At 41.7% G+C, this 20,021-nt stretch overlaps 1 protein-coding gene and 1 pseudogene across 2 annotated transcripts; both read right to left on the bottom strand.

Moving 5' to 3' along the window:
* Positions 1–11,196: 11,196 nt before the first annotated feature.
* On the bottom strand, positions 11,197–11,897 carry LOC143850390 (uncharacterized). The gene is made up of 2 exons (XM_077359648.1): positions 11,670–11,897; positions 11,197–11,565 (listed from the first exon to the last, which is right to left on the bottom strand). The coding sequence occupies exons 1-2, from the start codon at positions 11,895–11,897 to the stop codon at positions 11,197–11,199; spliced, it is 597 nt and encodes a 198-aa protein (XP_077215763.1).
* A 2,208-nt stretch (positions 11,898–14,105) lies between these two features.
* Positions 14,106–19,647, bottom strand: LOC143850389 (UDP-glycosyltransferase 91D2 pseudogene; annotated as a pseudogene). The gene is made up of 2 exons (XR_013235986.1): positions 19,082–19,647; positions 14,106–14,252 (listed from the first exon to the last, which is right to left on the bottom strand). The product of XR_013235986.1 is annotated as a UDP-glycosyltransferase 91D2 pseudogene (transcript).
* Between the last annotated feature and the right edge of the window lie 374 nt (positions 19,648–20,021).

The raw sequence follows: 20,021 nt of genomic DNA, 5'->3' as shown, positions 1-20,021 counted from the left end.
TAGGTACATATCCAAGACCGAAAATTCCATGGTTTACTTTGATTGGGCGCCAGTGAGATGCCTTGCTCGGATCACGGCCCAAATTCATACTAGGAAAGTAATTCATTTTTCTCATCATCTTGGCAACCACAGGACTGATGGCAAAAGGTAAATACAACTCCTCCCGAGAGGCCTCTTCATAGGAAATAGCAACAATGTCGAACGCAAAACCATTCAAGTTGTAGTCTTCTGCTTTTGCAACTGGAAGGATCAGAGTTTCTCCTGTTATTTGTCCTATTTCTGGCTCTTCATCACCTCTGACAGTGATCAACTTCCCATCTTTGATGAACTTCAATTTTTGATGAAGGGTTGAAGCAACAACGCCTTCCTTATGCAACCAGGGACGTCCCAGAAGCATATTAAACGAGGCCTTGATATCAATAACCTGAAACTCAACCTCAAATTCTTGACCGCCTACATCAATCTTGGTGGTAAGGACCCCGACTACATTCCTGCGGGTGTTGTCATATGCGAGGATTCCAAGGGTTGATTCGGCGAAATTAGTGGGACCGAAACCCAAGGTAATGGTAGTTCTCAATGGACACACATTCAACGCGGATCCGTTATCTACCAACACAGATGGTACTTTCTTGCCTTCACAGACAATAGTGACATGAAGAGCTCTAGCATGATTCCAACCTTGAGGAGGCAGCTCCTGATCTAAGAAACTAATGACTCTGGTGGCCTGGGTCAGAGCGACAACTTCAGCCAGTTGCTCTGGAGATATTTCTGAGGACACCTGTGTTGTATTCAATTCCTTTAACACAGCCTCTCTGTGTTTCTTTGATGCTATCAACAACCCCCAAACAGATATAACAGCCTGAGTTTTCTTCAACTGTTGCACAACTTCATCATCTGGGTCTTTCACATATTGCGGCTCCTTTTCTCGAGCCAATGCCCCTGGATTTTCGGCTCTCAATTCAGCAGGTTTGAAAATTCTTTCACCCCTTGTAACATGTCTGACTTCATCCAATTCTGGCTTATCATAAGTGATAACTTGAGGGACTTGTGGCTCATAGGTGATTACCAAGGGAGGTATCGACTCTCTTAGGTATGACTCATCACAGAAGATGATTTGGGGTTCAGAAATGGGTTCTAAGGCACATATAAGGGTGAGAGGGTCAAACTCAGAATCTCCTATGGTTATGGCATTAACGACAGCAGGAGGGTTAGCCTGACCAGGTAGCGGGTTTTGGGTAACATTGGGTCTTGGCTGGAATGCAATGACTTTCTCATCAATGTGTTTATGGATTCTAAATTTCAAGGCGATGCAGTTGTCCGTAAGATGACCAGGACCCCTGTGATACTCATAGTGTAGGTCAGCTCGCCAATTTGCAGGTAGAGGATTGGGGGGAGGCCGGATGGCAGGTAGGGTTATGCGACCTGAAGCAAGACACTGCTTAAGCACTTCTGAAGATGGAATAGGAAGAGGGGTAAATTCTACCTGGGTTCGTTGCCGAGGTGCGGTCGCGGATTGGGCATAGTCCATCACTAGAGGTTCTTGGGACTTAGAGGACTGAGCATTGGAACGAGAGATACTACTGACTTGGGCTGGCGGGGACTTTTTCAAATCTCTGGGGTTTGGGTTGCTACGGTTGAATACACCTTGAGCCATAGCCTTCTCTATCTGGGTGCCTGCCACAATGAAGTGCTTGAAATCTGGATAATATTGCAATGATATGTGATACTGGAGTTGGGGGGAAATATTTTTCATGATTATTTGAACCTGCTCTTCCTCAGAAGGGCGCTCCATCATCTGGGTTGCTAGTTCCTCCATCTTTTCATAAAGATTAGAAAAGATTCCCTCGAGTCTTGCTTGGTTCTCTCTAAATCCTTTCTGGTGATTTCCGTCCCATCATCATATATGAATTGCCTGATGAACTGTTCACCGATATCCTTCTGTGTCCTATAACGAGTCTTGTCTAGGACCATGAACCACCTTCTAGCGACCTTGGTTAGAGAAACCGGGAACAATTGAGCCATTTGTTCAGCAGATAGACCTTGAGGCTGACACATGATGGTAAACATCTGTAAATGGGTGATTGGACAACCCACACCATCATATTTGTCGAAATCTGGCATTTGAAAATTGGCAGGAAGGCGGATTTCGGGAAACAGTGTAAGATCACTTGGGTTGAAACCACCCTGGTCTTGAAGTTGGATGTCTTGAACTTTCCTGGTAAGACTTTCTAATTTTTCCATAACTGTCTTATCAACCGTGGACTGAGGAGGCTTACTGCGATCCTCACTGTACTGCTCTTTTTCTAAGTCTTCTTCGGCTTTATCAGGGATAGTGATGAACACTGGTTGGGCAGGTGCTGCTGAAGTAGCTGCTTGGTGCATAGGCCCTTTATCTTTGGAAGACGATGACGCCAACTTTTCGGAAAGCTGGGCTTTGATAACTCGGTTCTCCTCTTTGAGCTCTTGAAGTTGCTGGAGAATTAAGGTGAGGGTATCGGTAACAGTAACAGGTGGAGGATTATCCTGGTTTTCTGCCATTGGTGAGGATGAGGATGACAAAGAAGAAGATGCTGGGGTTCTCAGAGAAGGTGGCGGGGAGACAGATTTCCTCTCCAATCGTGAAGAGATCCGAACCCAAGGAGTAGTAGGATTAGCTATGGTTTTACTGCCCTGAAATATTTGAAAGACATATTTTAAAATCACAGAAAGAAGCAGACAATGATATATGCAGAAAGATGAACTTTATTGATCAATCATTAAAGCTTGAGTACATGGTTCACTCTTTCAAAGATAAACTGATGAGATTAAACATGAAACTAAGCACTCTTTCTAGACTTCTTCTTCGGACGACAATCATCCTCAGGTGACTCTTTTAAAGGTTTGATAATTTTGACATCCCAAGCAGATGAAACGGCTTTGACAATCTTGGGCTTGAGATCCTCAGGTGGATAAAAATGACGAAGGGAAGGCACAATAGATTGCTCCCTTCCATACTGACGCAGGATCCTGGCAGGAACATAAAAGGAAGTCTTTTTGAGACCAAGAAGGCGAACGTAGTTAGCTTCTCCGGTGTTGAAGCAAGCTTCTTGGATTCCAGGAATTTGCCAATAAATCTGATCTTGTTGGCGAGAATTTAACCATTCAACCCAATCGCTTTTATGATCGAAAGAAACATCATGACGCCATTCACTGAAGGTGTATAACGTATGATCGAAATGGACAGGAGCTGCAATTTTTAGCTTGTGGCACAACCACACCTGGAGTAATGCAGGACATCCTGAGAAAGACCCACGAAAGAGCGAATATAAGAGCCTGGACCTGAGCTGGCACGAAGGCGAGCCATATCATCCAATCCATTGAAGGTTTCTGCAAGTATAGTAGGAATTGGATTGGCGCCCCGATCCATTTGATCCACGAGGTCCAAAAGAACAGCTGACGCAGAGCGAGAAGGCTGGACAGTGAGGAACCTGGCGAAGGAGCAGAATCTCAAAGCGCGACGTCTGGCTTTTTGAATATCAACAGCACCAATGTGTCCAGTAGGAGGGTAAATGTCAATCAGTTGTTGCATGGACACCTCTTGGCCTTTCATGAAAGAGTTCATGGATTCATCTGGATTATTCATTAAGCGAAGGAACAAAGGACGATAATCTGGAACACAGGATGGCTTCACTAGAGGGCCATCCACAGGATATTCCAATAAGGCACACCATTCTTCAAAGGTGGGACACATTTCTTGGTTGCCAAAACGGAAGACATGATGATCGGGATCCCAACACTCTGATGCGGCATAGAGTAATCCCCAATCGAGCTTAATGGTTGCCACGTAGCCGAAGAGATTTTTCTCTTGCTCACTTATGGCATAGATGTGAGATTCTCTTAATGTACCACGGTTCCAATCAAGAATTGTACGAGTAGACATGGTGCCTGTAAGCCAAGAGAAAGGATACAAGAATGATCAGGGTTACACGAACACAAGATTGGGATAAGTTCTTGCCAGTATAAAGAAAATATGAATACATGATCGAATCACATGATAGAAGGATGAAAGGCATACGATCACAAGATCAGATGAGATTGCATAGGATTGCTTTCAACGGATAGATCAAGAATAGACCAATACTATGAGATCTTTGGAAATGATGGGATTTATATCCTAACCCCAAAGGGAAAGTTTTTAATCTTCGTACATTTTAACAGTGTTACCTGAAGGCATCGAACCCTAATCCTAATCTAGCGGAGTGGAGAGATGATCTCGACTCATGACTTTGTTTGTGCACCTAAGGACCGATCGTAGCCATTGGAAGATGGACCACGGCCTAATCTAGACACAAATGGGGTAGGATATCCTAAGCTAGGCTTACACACGTGATGCACATGTGTTCGTATACTACATGCATGTGTGGGTTAATCTAGGGGTAAGGCCAAGAGTTCCCTTAGCGCGAATCCGTGTTCGATATATTGTACCAGTGTCCGGCGTATCAGTACGTGAACAAGAGATCCGTTTACGCACCATAAGGTGCTAGGCTAAGGGTGGAATGCTTCTCTAGCACAGAGGCACCAGGTGATGAAATCCCAGTCAACCATGCTAGATAACACTCCGGGTTCCTAAAATAGGACGTGTGTGCATGTGAGATGCAAGAGTTTAGATGCAAGTGATGTAAGTGTGTGCAATAAGTTCGCGCAATCTATGATGCCTTCAGGTTTTGTTAGATTAAGTTTGAGTATGATGAGATGAGAAAATAAAACAAGACAAACTAATCTAACAAGCATATAAGAGATAGAGTTTTTATGAGCCAATTAAAATAAATTCAAATGAATTATCTTTTGAAATTTTAATGAAGTTAGGTGGTCCCCAGCAGAGTCGCCAAACTGTGGGACCCGATCCCGCGAGAGGGGTGGGGCGCGTGCCGCCACGCTCTCTCTTGGTCTCTCGTACCCACACCAATGGCGTGTGCTCTTTTATTATTGATTTTAATTCATCTTTTATATGAACTTGGGATCACTAAGGCAATCCGAATTCCACACAAAAGAGAGTGACAGAGTCGCCACCTAGATGTGGGATCTAGGACCCATAATTAACTAGAAATCTAGACTCGTTACCTGGTTACAAGAATGGAAGGTATGGGGAGTTATCCACCACATGCACCATTCCTGCCCGATAATCGGTCTTCAATTCCAAAAGTTAACTCTTTTGAATTTCTTTTAAATGGCTCATTTAACTCTATGTTAGTGTGCTAACTACGTGACATGCATCCTATGATCTAATTTCAATGTAGATCCTAAATGTGTATCTTGATTTCTTAATTTGTTTGAATTCAATCTAAGTGAAAGTTCTCCTAAAACTCTAATTTCATGAAAGGTCCTAAATGATTTAATTAAGAATTTACAAGAAAATTAACATACAAAACCCCACAATTTGTTATGGAGCCGACTCGTGATTGGTATGCCATCAAGCATCCAAGCTGCTTACGTACCCAAGCCTCACTGGGATCAGAGTCGACGTAGTTCGGTGCACCTAAGCTAAGCTACTTATGCCTAACTCAACTAAGACACCGATCTAGACTGGATTGACTGTTTCAACAGTTTTAAGAGAAGTTATTTAATTCAAGTTGAAGATTTTATTATCCTAGGATTTCATCTAAGATGTTATATGATCCTATCTAAGTGCAAGTTGTCCCGTAGACTAATGCAGGTTAACCTACATCCCAGGTAACTAGGCTTGTCCTAGGAAAAATTTGGGTGACTAATGTAACTAGACCTATGGCACAGTTGCTATCCATAGCAAATGTCGGTGATGAGGCTGGACTCCTAACTCTAGGACTCCCTAAAACTTAGGACGCGACATGACGTAAGTGTTCCTAAATAGGGCTCTAATGGTTCTTACGATGGAAACCGCCATCCAACGGTGCCAAAGACATGGAGTAAATCGATTCGAATTCTTGAAGTTAATGAATTTCAGATTTCAAGGATTTTCGGTTTCTGAACATTTAAGGATTACCAAAAGTTCTACGGTTCACAAATTTCGGCCTTGAATGGCATCCACGGAAGGGAATCGTGCGCTCTTCCCTTGTGCAATTTAATACTTAAGTTATAGCACTTATTGCCTGGCATATCTCTCAGGATTTCCGTGGACAGTACAGCTCGGAGCCAATAACATGCTATAACTTAAATACTCAAATTGTCAAGGATCGATTGCAATTGGGATACGATTATGGACGCTATGGCCATTTTACAAGGAAAATCTAAGACTCCTAAGATTTCTGTTTCAATGGATTAAGGAATGAATATGTGACAGAAATTTAAGGTTCCTTAGAAATTTTCATAATGATTTTGATTGATTTCAATTTTTAATGGATTTTATCAATTTCAGACTACCTGAGCGATTTTACAATTGAACTCATTGCAAAAAAATTCTAAATAAATCAAAATTTTTACAGCAACAAGATATGAAGGAATGTAGCTAACTGGAAAATTTTTATGGATTTTTATATTAAGCTCCTATTAATTTTTGATTTAATAACAATGAGACCAGATTATTAAAATAACACAGAAACTATTAGAAATAGAAATCTAAATTCATTGAAATTTCTATAGTAGTGAGATATAAGTAAACATAGTATACTGTGAGATTTTCACGAATTGTAGATACTATTTACTATTGATTTCGGATTTTTGAATTTTCAGACCAGATTATGAATTTACACTACATCCCTCGGGGAAAAAATTCCAAATCAATTGAAAATTTTACAGCAGCATGAAATATGAAATATAAGACTATTTTAAATATTTTGAGAATTTTAATTGTGATTTGATGTTAGTAAAAAATCTCACAAAATCTGATTGTTTTCAAAGAAAGCATCAAATAATATACCAAATAACATCCAAAAATCCTTAAAAATACATGGTAGAATGTATCAGTACCATATTATTTTCTCACAAATTTTCATTAATTTTGGAACCTATTTAGTATATTTTCCATTTTTCTTCTTCAAAAAAGATGTTTTTGAAGAGTTTTCTATTTTTAAAACATGATTTTTGAGAAAATTACGACTTCGGAAAATGTCCTTTAACCTTGTTTTGATATGATGAACATAAAAAAATTTTAATATTCTAAAAAATAAATCATCCTGAGATAGCTATTTTTTCCAATTTCTTAATTTCTCAGTTATTATTTTAAATGAAATTCCATTCTTCACTCAAATTTTCGAAATCCTTTGGTCCAATGTCTGATCCGATCCGACAGTTCTTTTAGTCTATTCAAATAGATCAACGTATTAAATTTTGAGACGAATCGTACTTGAAACACTCATGTAAAACACGATTTTGAGCATACCCATGTAATATAGAATTAAATGCTAAAACAATGCAAAAATATATAAAAAAAAACCGAATAATTCTAGAAAAATCTGAGAATAGTGCACCTACCTTTGACCGAGATCCTCGCCAAATCCAAGAGCCGAAGAATCCATAAAATCTCGTCGACGCTTGATCCGATCTTCTTTCTTCTCTTTCTTTCTTTGTTTTTTTTTCTTTCTGTTTTTCTCACTGTGGAGAGAGAGAGAGAGAGAGAGAGAGAGAGAGAGAGAGAGATAGACAGAGATAGACAGAGACAGAGAGTGAGAGTGGCTGCTCTGTTGAAAGAGATGAGAGTGGGAGATGAGAGTGAGTGGGCTGTGGAGAGCAAAGGGAGAGTTGAGAGAGAGGTAGAGGGCTGTGGAGAGCAAAGGGAGAGAAACAGAGAGGTGAGAATGATATGGAGAGGGAGATAGAATAAGAGACGACAGAGAGATGCTCTGTTTTTTTTTTTTAGAGAGAAGGTGAGAGTGAGATGGAGAGGGGCAGCTGTTGAGGGAGAAATCGAGAGGGGTTGTTGAGAGAGGATGAGAGAGATGGGATGGCTGTTTGGAGTGGGTGAAAGTGAGATGGAGATGGAAATATAGATGCTCTGTTGAGCGTGGGTGAGAATGGGAGTGAGATCTTGAGATGGTGAGAAGTTGAGAGTGAGATGGAGAGGGAGAGATGGAAAGAGCTATTGAGCGTGGATGAGAATGGGAGAGAACTGAGTAAAAATAAAAATACCAGAATCAGAGCTTTTTCCTACAGCCAACAGAGACCAGAGCTTCTTTTTTTTTTTTCTCTTTTGGACCTCCTGTTTTGATGAAAGCTGCCCCGTATAAAAGGTTTCCGAATGAGATCATAGAGAGAATTGCCTCCCAAGAAAACCGCTAGTTGCTTCCCCAAGAATAGAGAGAGCCAAATTCGCTTGCCAAATACCAGTCAAGGAGTTGCCTGTTTCATGCGCAATTCCCACAATAGAACAATCTCAAAATTGCCGGCTTATAGAAGGCACAACTGTACTAGTCTTTTTTTTTTAGAATTCCTAATGTGTCCCTTTCAATTCTAGCATTACCTCCTTCTAAAGATAGAATTTTATTTGGGAAACCTAATCCCAAACAGTTAGCTCTTCATCGGGAATATTCTCAAATAAGGCCCACACATGGTGGCCGAATTTGGGATGGAAGGTTGCACAATAAGCAAGGCCCACACATGGTGGCCGAATTTGGGATGGAACCCATTTGGAATGATCCAAACCATCCTCATAAGATGATCCAAACGGTCTAGTTTGTTGAGCCATCAAATGAATAGTTGTTCACTCCAAACCATTTCCTTAGGTTGATTTGAACCCTCCATCTAATGGGTAACATTTGTAATTGGCAGAATCCCCCATTTGAAATAGCCGTATGATTTTCTTTTTAAACATGGGTCCATTTTATTAGGTTGATCAAAAACGTCCAAACGATGGGCTACTACCATTGACCGAACCACTACTCCTTTTAAAATTTGATCTTCTTAAACCTCAGTAGGCCCCACCAAATCAACTCAAAATCCTCTGCTTTTAATTCATCATTTTCAAAATATAATGATCTGAATTCTCCGATTAACAAGCAAAAATCAAATTGCCTGCCCCCCCCCCCCCACACACACAATAATTCACAATAGAATGATCTAAACCGTTCACTTTGACAGGCCATGGCATGGACAACTTGTATCCTCCAAATATCACCCCCATGGGATGATCCAAACCATTAATTTATAAAGTTGTGCCTCAAAAATCATTTCCAAGGGTTATCTGAATAGCTCAACTTGATGGTCGCAACAAAAATTGGTTGTTAAAATGACTTCTCTGAGATCTTGACCGTTCCCTTGATGGGCATCTTTATGCATTAGATCGAAGTAGGTTCAAAACTCATTTTTCATTAAAACAATATGCGGGCCCCCTGTTTGATCCAAATTTAAACAAATGTTCAATGCGGGCCCACCCAGTGGGTCCAAATTCTCTCTTGTTTTGATTCTTGCTAATAACCCTTCTCAACACTTAGCAAGACAACACGAAGCATGACAGAAATGACCGAAAAGATTTAAAAATGTAAGAGACGGAAACGGAAAGGAAAGTACTGAAAAACCGATAGCAAAACGCTAACTTCTTTGTTGATTAAAGCGGAGCAAAATTGGGGTGTCTACAAGGTGACCCAACCCGCAAAAACACGGGTCGGGTCGGGTCAACCCGCGGGCACCCGCATTTTTACCGTATTTTTTAATTTTTTTTGAGAATGTTATCAGCACTACTGTTTTTTATGAGGGAACTCCTCACTTTATAAAAAGTACGGTATGGCCCGCACCATAGGATTTTATCCAAACCGTCCATTAGATGGGCCATAGCCTAAATAGGTTATGCCCCAAAATTATTTCCATTGGTTGATTCTAACCCTCCGATCTATAGAGGATTAGGATCAACCCTCTAACATTCAGATTGGAGGGTTAGGATCATCCTATGGAAATGATTTTTGGAGCATAAGCTATTTAGGCTATGGCCCATCTAATGGACGGTTTGGATCATCCTATTGTGTGGGCCATACCATACTTTTAATAAAGTGAGAGTGCGCTCATAAGAAACACTAGTGTTGATAACATTTCCTTCTGTTTTTTATTTTATAAGAATTTGCTACCAAACTTCTCCTTTGGCAACTTCTCGGCATGTGGCCATCGTGGTGCAAAGATGCGCACATGGCAAATGTTGCTAGCAAACAAAAAAAAAGTAATCATTACACATAAAAAGTAAAATGGCTAAAGTTATAAAGTTTTAAATGGAAAATTACCTAGAAATGGTTATAAAGTTGTAAAATTACGAAAAAATACCAATAAAATATAGAAAGTTATGACAATTACGGAAAAAACAGATGCGGTCAAATCAAGAGAATTATTACAATCGCCATATTTGCGGGTGACCCACGGGTTGACCCGTCCCACCCGCGGGCCGCGCGGGTCACCTAAATTCTGACCCGCAAAAATGCGGGTCATTTCCTCACCCGACCCGTGGACCCTCACCCGCATCACCTGCGGGTTGACCCGGCCCGACCCACCCATTTGCCAGGTCTACAGAGTGGTCAGAAGCGGGAATCGTGAAGTCGCCGGATATTCGTCGAGGAGTCGCCGGGAATAGTTGGGGAGTTGGGAATCACCAAGGAATCTCAGGGGAATCGCCGGAAAATTGTGTTTCACATAATAATAAACTGCGGTTCCCAAAAGTGGGTATCACATTTCCGGAGAATCATAAACCGCGATTCCCAAAAGTGAGAATCGAGTTTCTGGCGAATCCGAACCGGGATTCTAGTTTTTGGGGATTCGAGAAGATTCCCGTTTCAGATTCGAGAACCGGGGAATCGAGGTTCCCCCCTCCCAGGGAAGAATCATGCTTCCTTAATAAATACTACGACAAACTGAATTAAGAAGGATCGAAATACACGATTCATTACATCCGTGAAGATTGCTGGAGCATTGGTCAACCCAAAAGGCATCACCACAAACTCGTAGTGCCCATAGCGAGTCCTGAATGTAGTTTTCGAAATATTCTCTTCTCTGACTCTAAGCTGGTGGTATCCCGATCTAAGATCAATCTTAGAGAAATAACTAGCACCTTGCAACTGATCAAATAAATCGTCGATCCTAGGCAAAGGATAATGATTTTTAATAGTGACCTTATTCAATTGCCGATAATCAATACATAAGCGCAAGCTACCATCATTTTTCTTGACAAATAAAACGGGAGCTCCCCAGGGTGAAGAGCTCGGCCTGATAAACCCTTTTTCCAACAATTCTGACAATTGTTCCTTCAACTCCTTTAATTTTACAAGGCCATCATGTATGGTGCTTTAGAGATAGGGCCAACCCTGGTTCAAGATCAATGGTGAAGTCGATATCACGATGTGGAGGTAACTCCATCAAGTCCTCGGGAAATACATCGAGGAACTCTCTCACCACTGGGATGTCGGCTGCAGAAAGCTTACATCCAACATCCTTCTCTACCTCTACATGGGCAAGATAACACTCGCAACCCTGCTTTATCAACTTCTGTGCCTCTAGAGTTGCAATCAACTTAATCTCCTTGGGACGCTTTACCCCTTCAAATATAAATTCTTTTTCCCCAGGTATTTTAAAACTGACTGTTTTGTGGAAACAATCAACACTAGCATGGTAGGAAGCTAGCCAATCCATACCCAAAATGACCTTAAAGTCACTTATAGCCAATAAAACTAAGTCCACAAGGAGCTCATGATCTCCAATCTTCACTACACAACCCTTACATACTTCACTACACAACCCTAACATACTTCACTGGTTATTGCTACTTGCCCAACTGGTGTCATAACTTTCAACGGTTTTTGCAAAGATGAGGGTTTCAAATCCAATTCTTTCACAAATGCAGGTGATATAAAAGTTAACGAAGAACCGGAATCAAACAATATGAATGCAGTCATCTTATTAATGAAAAGCTGACCTTCGATGACGGTGTCAGATGCATCTGCATCCTGCTGAGAAATGGTAAAGACTCGGTTCATAGGTGCAGGTGGTGCGCCCTTTCCTTGATTCTAAGGGCGATTCTGGTTCCCTCTCCATTGATTCTGCTGAAGCTGAGGTGGGAGTCGAGGCTGATTCTGTTGTTGATTCCCATTACTTCTAAAGTTCTGGTTGGCATTCTACTGATTAAACTTTGGGTTTGCTGGCCTATTGTTCTACTGCCTCTGCTGATAATTTCCTTTTGAGCAATCCTTTTTCTTGTGATTTGGGTCCCCATAGTTATAACACACCTTCATAGTCCTCCAACACTGGCCTTGGTGCAACTTATTGCATGACTGAGATCTTGTTGCCTGCACAATTTTCTCGCTCTACTCTGCTATTTCTGCTTTCTCATAAGCCTCTGCCAAAGTTTGTGACCCAAGGTTAATAATGCTCTCCATTAAAGAAGGGCGTAGACCATCAATAAATTTTCGTACTCTATCTGCCTCCGTGGATGCATAACCAGGCACATAGCGCGATAATCTCCTGAATTTAGCTCCATACCGTGCGACTGACATCGCACCCTGCTTCAACCCAGCAAATTCCTTTGCCAGCCGATCCTTGACATGCATAGGGAAGAATTGATTGTTGAAGCGGGTTTTGAATTGTGCCCAAGTTTCATTCACTGCATTCGGATAATTTTCCTCTATAGATCTCCACCAGACTCCTACCTCCCCTACTAGCAAAAATAAGGCAAGACTAATCTTTTGAGCATCAGTGCACGACGCAAAAAGATGATGTCGCTACGAACCTTCGGAATTTTGGCGGAATGCCGCGCCCGGTTGGAGCTACCTAGTGTTTCTCTACTTTCTCTTTTCCAGAAAAGTAAGCTAACTAGTGTTTTTTCTGGATTTCTGCAGGGGTTCGGGGCTAGAGACACACCGAAGGAGGGTGTATACACCAAAACAAAGGGGGAAAGAGAAGGTGTAAAAAAACCTTTACCCCCCAGTTATTTATAGGTGGGGGGTAAAAAATATCAGGGTCGAACCCAAATTCGCCCGAGGCGAATTTTGGGATGACATCACCCAGATAAAGTTGGGTGATGTCGTCCCCAGTTCGCTCGATAGTTCGTTTCTTCTCCGTTTTGTTTTTAGTGGTTTTCGTCTCTTTATCGGATAGTTTTGATTGTTCGTAACTTTTCCGATTGAACTCCGATTCATATACAGTCAGATCCATTGGATTTATTGTTCCAGGAGCTTTCCAATGAATCTAATATTGTACGTGTTCGGAAGACGGAGTGTCCTTTGGGTGTAATCAGAAGTTTCTGACCCAAAGCGGGCTTTTGGTTTGTCGAAAAAGGCGGGTGTTTTGTGAAAACAGGCTTTTTGTTTCAAAACGGCTTTCAGAAATTGTTTGGTACCCTAAAGAGAGATTGAGAGAAACACAATAGGTGCTTTGGGACTCGTCATAAGGTTCTTCCTCGCTACACCTATCATTAGTACCGTCTTGACAAAATTGGGTGTCTACACTCATGAATCTTACAATCGTACGTTTGGTGAAAAACTTCAATAATTGGCTAGCACGGGGCTGTTTTGCTGGTTTTTTGGCTTGATCTCAGTGATCTCAGATTAGCAAACTCTGGGCTGTATTTGTAATTTGGTTTGGCCAAACTTGAACTGAGTTTAAAGGGTATTTTCTAGGTCACAAAGTAATGGTTTTGGAATTAGGGGTGCAACTCGGGTCGGGTTCAACCTGAACAAAAGTCGAGTTTGGGTTTGGTTGAGTTTTCCCCACCCATGTTGAGTTCGGATTGAGGGCTTGGGCAACCTAGTAAGATTAAAAACACTAAACTCGACATTTTCTATCATTATTTTTTAGTAAGATTAAAAACTTGTGTTGGGTTGGGTTGAACTCGGGTCGGGTAGGGTTCAGGTTGGAAAAAAGGGTTCCTCGGTTTGGGTCGAGTTGAACCTCATTGGGTTGGAACTCGGGTCGTGTCGGGTTCAGGTTGAGTAAATGGTTCCTCGAGTTGAGTTCAAGTTGGCCTCAACCTGACCCGAGTTGCACTCGTATTGGAAATTCTTCCACTTTTGTCATCTATAAAAGACAATCAATCAATTTGTCCAGAGAGTTCTGAAGCTTTCCAGACTCATATTGGGGATGTATTCATCACTAAGACAAATTCATCCTTAGAACAGATTCATCACTGGGACAGATTCTTGCCTAGAATGGATTCATCATTGAGACCATCATTATGGAAAAGGAAAACTATCGTTAGTCCGATCTTGTAAAAATGCGGTGTCTACAAACATGCATTGATCTTTCTTGTTGAATGAAAGAATTACATTTCCCCGACTCCGTGCTTGATCCGATCTCTTGCGTTCCATTGCTCATGGCAAGACCAAGCTCCATATCTCCTACAACAATCCAAAAAAATTATATGCAAGTATTTCAACAACTTTCAATCTCTATTCCATTCAATTTGAAATTTACTGGAAATTTTATGAATGTATGGAAGAAAGAAGTTACAGATCTAATTCATTTATGAAGAAATCCTGCAAGATTTGGAAATTTCCATATCATATGAAATCTGTTTGAAGATAAAATTTTCTTTTGCCGTTGTGCTCTGCATTAGTGACCCCCTCTCCCGTTTCCTATATGTGATAGTTTGTAGAGATACTAAGCAGACTGATTGAGAAAGGAAAAAATTAGAGTCTATTTGAAGGCTTCAAATTGGGAAATCAGTAGCTAGAGGTTTCCCATCTCTAGTTTGCAAATGATACTTAGATTTTCAGAATTCCTAAAGTCGATAAAGTTCTCAACTTGAAGGCAATTCTCAAATGCTATGATATGGTTACTAGTCAAAGATCTAATTTTCTCGAATATAGACTCTTCTGTTTCCACATATTTGACAACATAGAGGGAATGACGAGTCTTCTCGGTTGTACTGTGGATAGGGTTCTATTGACTAAGTTACAACTACACCCATGTGTGGGAAGGGCGGGGAAGGAGTGGGATCCAATTTTCAAAAAGGTGGAAAAAAGATTGGGTACATGGAAGTGAAACTTGGTTTCTTTGGAGAGGAGGGAGAATCACACTAAAACATACAGTAATAGCGAACAACATCATTTGTCAGCCTTTAGTGTTTAACGCCCAATAAGTTTAATTAATAGAATTGGGTAGATTCAGAGGAAATTCCTATGGGCTGGATCGGATGAGAATCATTAATTACACCAAGTTAGTTGAGAGGAGGTTTGCAAGCCTATTAGGGCTGGCAGCCTAGGCATCAAAAGGTGTAAAGGTTATAATAAGACTTTGCTGAAGAAGTGGCTTTGGAGATTTGGGGAGAAAAGACACCAACTATGAACCAGGGTCAGAGATTGCAATGACGGGTGTACGCTGGGTTACTGGTTATCTGAGGGTAGGCTTAGACATAGTGAAGTGACATTTCGAAACAAAAACAAAAGGTCCATGAAGGGATCGAATATATAGTGCATTCGGGTGACAAGATTTGATTTTGGCATGAAAAGTGCTGCCAAGAAGACCCTCTAAAGGATATGTTTCCAGATTTATTTTTTGTGGTCGTGGATGAGGAGGTGTTTGTTAAGGAGTGGCTATAGTAGGTGGAAGAGGGGATTTCATGGAAGATAAATTTCACGAGAAATATTTTTTGACATGAAGTTGGATCGGGTAGAAAGCATATTTGAGATACAGGACGGTTACGTCAAGAGGACTTGTGAAGATAAAAGAGTTTCAACATGGTTCTCCCTTGGGAAATTCAAGGTCATATCTTTCTGCCATAAGCTGATCCCCGACCTTGGATCTTTGCTTCATGCCTAAGTGCGGGGCATTTCGGTGCCCCCAAGGTCCCTGTGTTTGGATGGACTTTCTCAACACGATCGTAAGAGTAGACCACTTGTGCAATCGGCCGATGCTGATTATGGACCATTTACGTTCTCTGTAGACCTCATTTTTCTTCATTGCAGGATGGCCAGAGAAGTAAGATTTTGGGTAGATTTGGCATAACATGGGTCTTCCCATATGTTGATCAACCTCTTAGTGGGCTGGCCCTACATCCCCTAACTGTTAAAAAAAAAAAAAAGTTTTAGAATTTAATCTTGCTGGCAACATTATGGGTCCTCTGGAAGGAATGAATTCTCGGATTTTTAAGGGCTTTGTTAATACTACGCATTTTGTTTACTAACATGATCACCTTAACCATCGCTTGGGTAAAGAAACTCCTGAGCTTCAAGTTCGTGTTAGCCTGTGATCTATGGAATGGATGGAGAGATATGCTTCAGCCGCGAGCAGGTGGCGTCTCCATCTCTTGGATAGGGCTGGCAATTTCACCCGAAAAGCGGGGATCCGCCCCGCCCCGCCCCGTTTGGGGAGGGGATTCCCCGATTTGAGAGGGGAAGGGTAAGGGGAAGGGGATTTTAAAAATTCCCCGGTGCGGGGAGGGGAAGGGGAAGGGGATGGAGTTGTCCCCTCCCCGCCCCGACCCACCCCGCCCCACCTCGCCCCGTTAATCAATGCCATTTTTTTTTATATTTTTAAGTGTTTTTTTTTTTAGGAAAACTACTAGAAACTCTGTGGATCGGCTACAAGATTCCCCCAAACATAGACTTAGCTTGTCTTTTCCTTTTAATTAGCTTCTGAGAGCATTTTGGGAACTATAAGAACCTTTTGACAGATGTTGAAATAATAAAGACAAGTTGAGTGAGTGAGTGTATGCAATTATCAAAAAATCGTAGTGCCAACATCGGTAGCCAAAATAAATTGCATTTTATTATTAAAAGTATGGTATGGCCCGCACCATACGATGATCCAAACCATCCATTAGATGGGGCACACCCTAAATAGGTTGTGCCCCAAAAATCATTTCCATAGGTTGATCGTAACCCTCCGATCTATAGAGGAATAGGATCATTCAGTACCTCTACAGATCGGAGGGTTAGGATCAACCTAAGGAAATGATTTTTTGGGCGCAACCTATTTAGGGTGTGCACCATCTAATAGACGGTTTGGATCATCCTATGGTGCGGGCCATACCTTACTTTTAATAAAGTCAGGAGTGCGATCATCAGAATACAGTAGTGCTCATAACATTTCCTAAAATTAATGATCCAAAATGGGGTTTGGATGTTGGGTACTCTAAGTGGCAGGCTATGATACCACTTGATCTAAAATTGAAGTTGGATCGAATCCAATTAGCAATGTGCGGAAATCCCATCATCCAACAACAGCTAATGTCGGTCCAATGGGTCCATCCATCCATCGTCCACACACAAATACCGAATATGGATCTGCCCTCTCTTATTAAATCTTCAAGTAAAAAAACACTGCAAACAAGTGAAATCTGGACGTTCGTTGCTGCCCAGCATTTCAATCAATATATAAAGAAGAGAAGACAAACTCCTTATACCAATCTCTTGCTAATTTAATTAACAGCTAGCCTATCGATTGTTAGTTTATAACATTTTTATATATTGAAATTGCATCAAGTTGATTAAGGACACCCAGCATTAGTGTATCAATGACTAAAGAGGGGGTGATGTTGGGGCGGGGCGCGGGGATTTTGTCCCCGAAGGATGCGAGGAGGGGAAGGGGATTAGATATTCCCCGCGGGGAGGGGAGGGGAAGGGGAGGGGGGAAATTCCCCGCAGAGGGGAAGGGGTAGGGGACCCCAACATCCGGCCCCGACCCGCCCCGTTGCCAGCCCTACTCTTGGATGGGAAGACTCTGGAAAGATGAAATTCAACTTTGATGAATCTAGCTTTAGCCACCCTGAGCCATCAGGAGTAGGAGGCCTATTGAGAGATGAGTAGGGAGCTAGTGATGAGGTGTGTCTTCTCAGGACCTATTAGAATCACAGATTTCAATGAAGTGGAGGTGAGAGCGGTTCTCCAGAGCATGAGGATCATAGAGAGTACTATCATGGATTGGCTAATTGTAGAGGGAGATTCCCTCATTGTCATTAGGTGGCGGAACGGGAGTCATTCCTTTCCATGGAGATTTGCACATTAGTTTGATGAGATCCATGAGTGAGTGACGGGTGTAGGGGTGTAAATGAGCCGAGCCGAGCTTGGCCCACCTCGGCTCGGCTCGGCTCGTTAAGCTCAACACCTGAGCTCAGGCTCGGCTTGGTCAGGCTCACGAGCCTTACCGAGCTCTTTAATGGGCCAATTGGGCCCCAAAATCCTACATATTTTGGGCTTTTTTTGACCTGTCCTGTACAATCAAATGATTCAAATTAAATAATTACATAACCTGTAAGGGATTAAGGGTTATAAATTATAAAATTATATATATAATATATATTTAAATATATTAAATTCTTAACGAGCCGAGCCGAGCTGAAGCTGGCCTAGCTCGGGCTCGGCTTGTTAAGGATTCAAGCCGAGCTCGAACCTAGCCTTTATGGAGCCGAGCTCGAGTGAGCTTCCGAGCCCAAGCCCAAACTGACACCCCTAGACGGGTGCATCCATTTCCTATTGGCATGTAAAATTATCGGCCAATGACGGGTCCAACAGGTTAGCCAAAGCACGTGTTGAAATTGAAGGTCTAGAGATGTCAGATGTAGTCCCTCCTAGAGAGCTCAAAATCTTATGTATTCTACCTCTATGTTTTCTCTATCGTATTGTACTGACTATTTCGGTCGTCAGGGTTCATCCCCATCCTTTTTCTATTAATAAATATTCCTTATCATTAAAAAAAAAAATCATTTTCACCCATCAACTTTTACCACCAAATGCAAAGGAACAACCCTGTCATTTCAAAGTTTAGCTAAAGAACTTACATTTCATGGGAAACAATTAATTACATATTAAGATAACTTCTTTTGTTCCATAAGGTCTTAAAGAATACTTTATTTTGTTTAAAATAATAAATTTCCAATGACTAAGAAAGGGTAATTTAATCTACTAATGAAAATGATGGTATTGAAGTCATTCTAGTTCCCGTCACCAACTTCGCAGCAGGTGGCCTTATTGACTTTGAACTACAGCTAATATGTGATCTTTTGTATATCCTCAAACAAGTGGTGGTTATTCAATAATTCACCATATCATATCATAGGTTGTATTTTTTAGAACCCCGAACATAAATTTGCTAAACACTAGAAAATTCATTTTCACCCATCAACTTTTACCCACAAATGCAAAGAAACGACTCCTTGTCATTTCAAAATTATAGCTTAACAACTTACATTTCATGGTGAAATAAATCAACTACATACTAAAATAACCTCTTTTGTTGTATATGATCTTTGAGGTAGTGAACAAAGCCATCTGCATACCCATCCTGACATCCCTGGTCACCAAACACCTTTCTCATCTCCCTAGCTTTGGTCCTCAATCCCTCCCCCTGTTTTTCCACCATCGCCAACCTCAATGACTTGCACACTTCATCCCTTGTAAATGACCTATCTTTCTCATTCCTCCCCACCTCTATCCCAATCTCTTTCTCTTCTATCAACCTAGCATTCAGAGGCTGATCCCCCAACATCGGCAACATGATTAGGGCCTTTTCGAACCCAAGACCCTCAATGATTGAACCCCAACCCGCATGAGTCAAAAACCCGCCGACTGAACCGTGTTCCAAGATCCTATGTTGAGCAACCCAACCCATGTGAACAATTCCTTGACTATGGGTCCGGTCCTTGAACCCCGGTGGCAACATGTCGAAGTCATCGGGCAAGAACGGCGGCCTTCGAAGTGCCCAAATGAAGGGCAATTGGGATTGCTCTAACCCAATTGCTATCTCTTGCACTTGTTCTCTAGTTAGTGCCACCTCGGTCCCAATTTCTTGCATTGAGGGATGAAGCAAGCCTACTGGAATGACCGGTTTTCGGTAGATCTTTTCGAGGAGGCTTAAATAATCCAATTCGAGTTCGGTGCAGCTTCGTATACCTAAGAAGTGACTGTTGGAGTGTCAAACCGACTCGCTGGCCATCGGACACATTTGAACTCCATAAATTTAGATTGGGTTGCAAGAGTTGTTCTCCTTCCTCGAGGTGGGATGCCTATTCTTCAAAGTTTTAGGACCTTTAAATGCTTTCACTCTTAAAGGGAACACGCAAGCATAACCACAAACGATGGCAAGGCGCTAAAGCAAAAGGGGAAACCCCGAATGAGCAACTGATGTCTCAAAGAGACGATCCACAACAAGTAAACTAGTGTCTCAAG

The sequence above is a fragment of the Tasmannia lanceolata genome, unplaced genomic scaffold, assembly GCF_043159265.1.
Source record: "Tasmannia lanceolata isolate RefF3 unplaced genomic scaffold, GAP_Taslan_0.1 ptg000018l, whole genome shotgun sequence".
In the NCBI taxonomy this organism is placed as follows: domain Eukaryota; kingdom Viridiplantae; phylum Streptophyta; class Magnoliopsida; order Canellales; family Winteraceae; genus Tasmannia; species Tasmannia lanceolata.
This window is presented reverse-complemented; position numbering and strand designations above follow the sequence as displayed.

Excerpts from the sequence above, each read along its gene's own strand:
- LOC143850390 (XM_077359648.1), bottom strand. The coding sequence starts at position 11,897 with ATGAACCGAGTCTTTACCATTTCTCAGCAGGATGCAGATGCATCTGAC. Across the intron at positions 11,566-11,669 it reads AAGTAGCAATAACCAGTGAA|GTCATTTTGGGTATGGATTG; the intron begins GTATGTTAGGGT and ends AGTGACTTTAAG.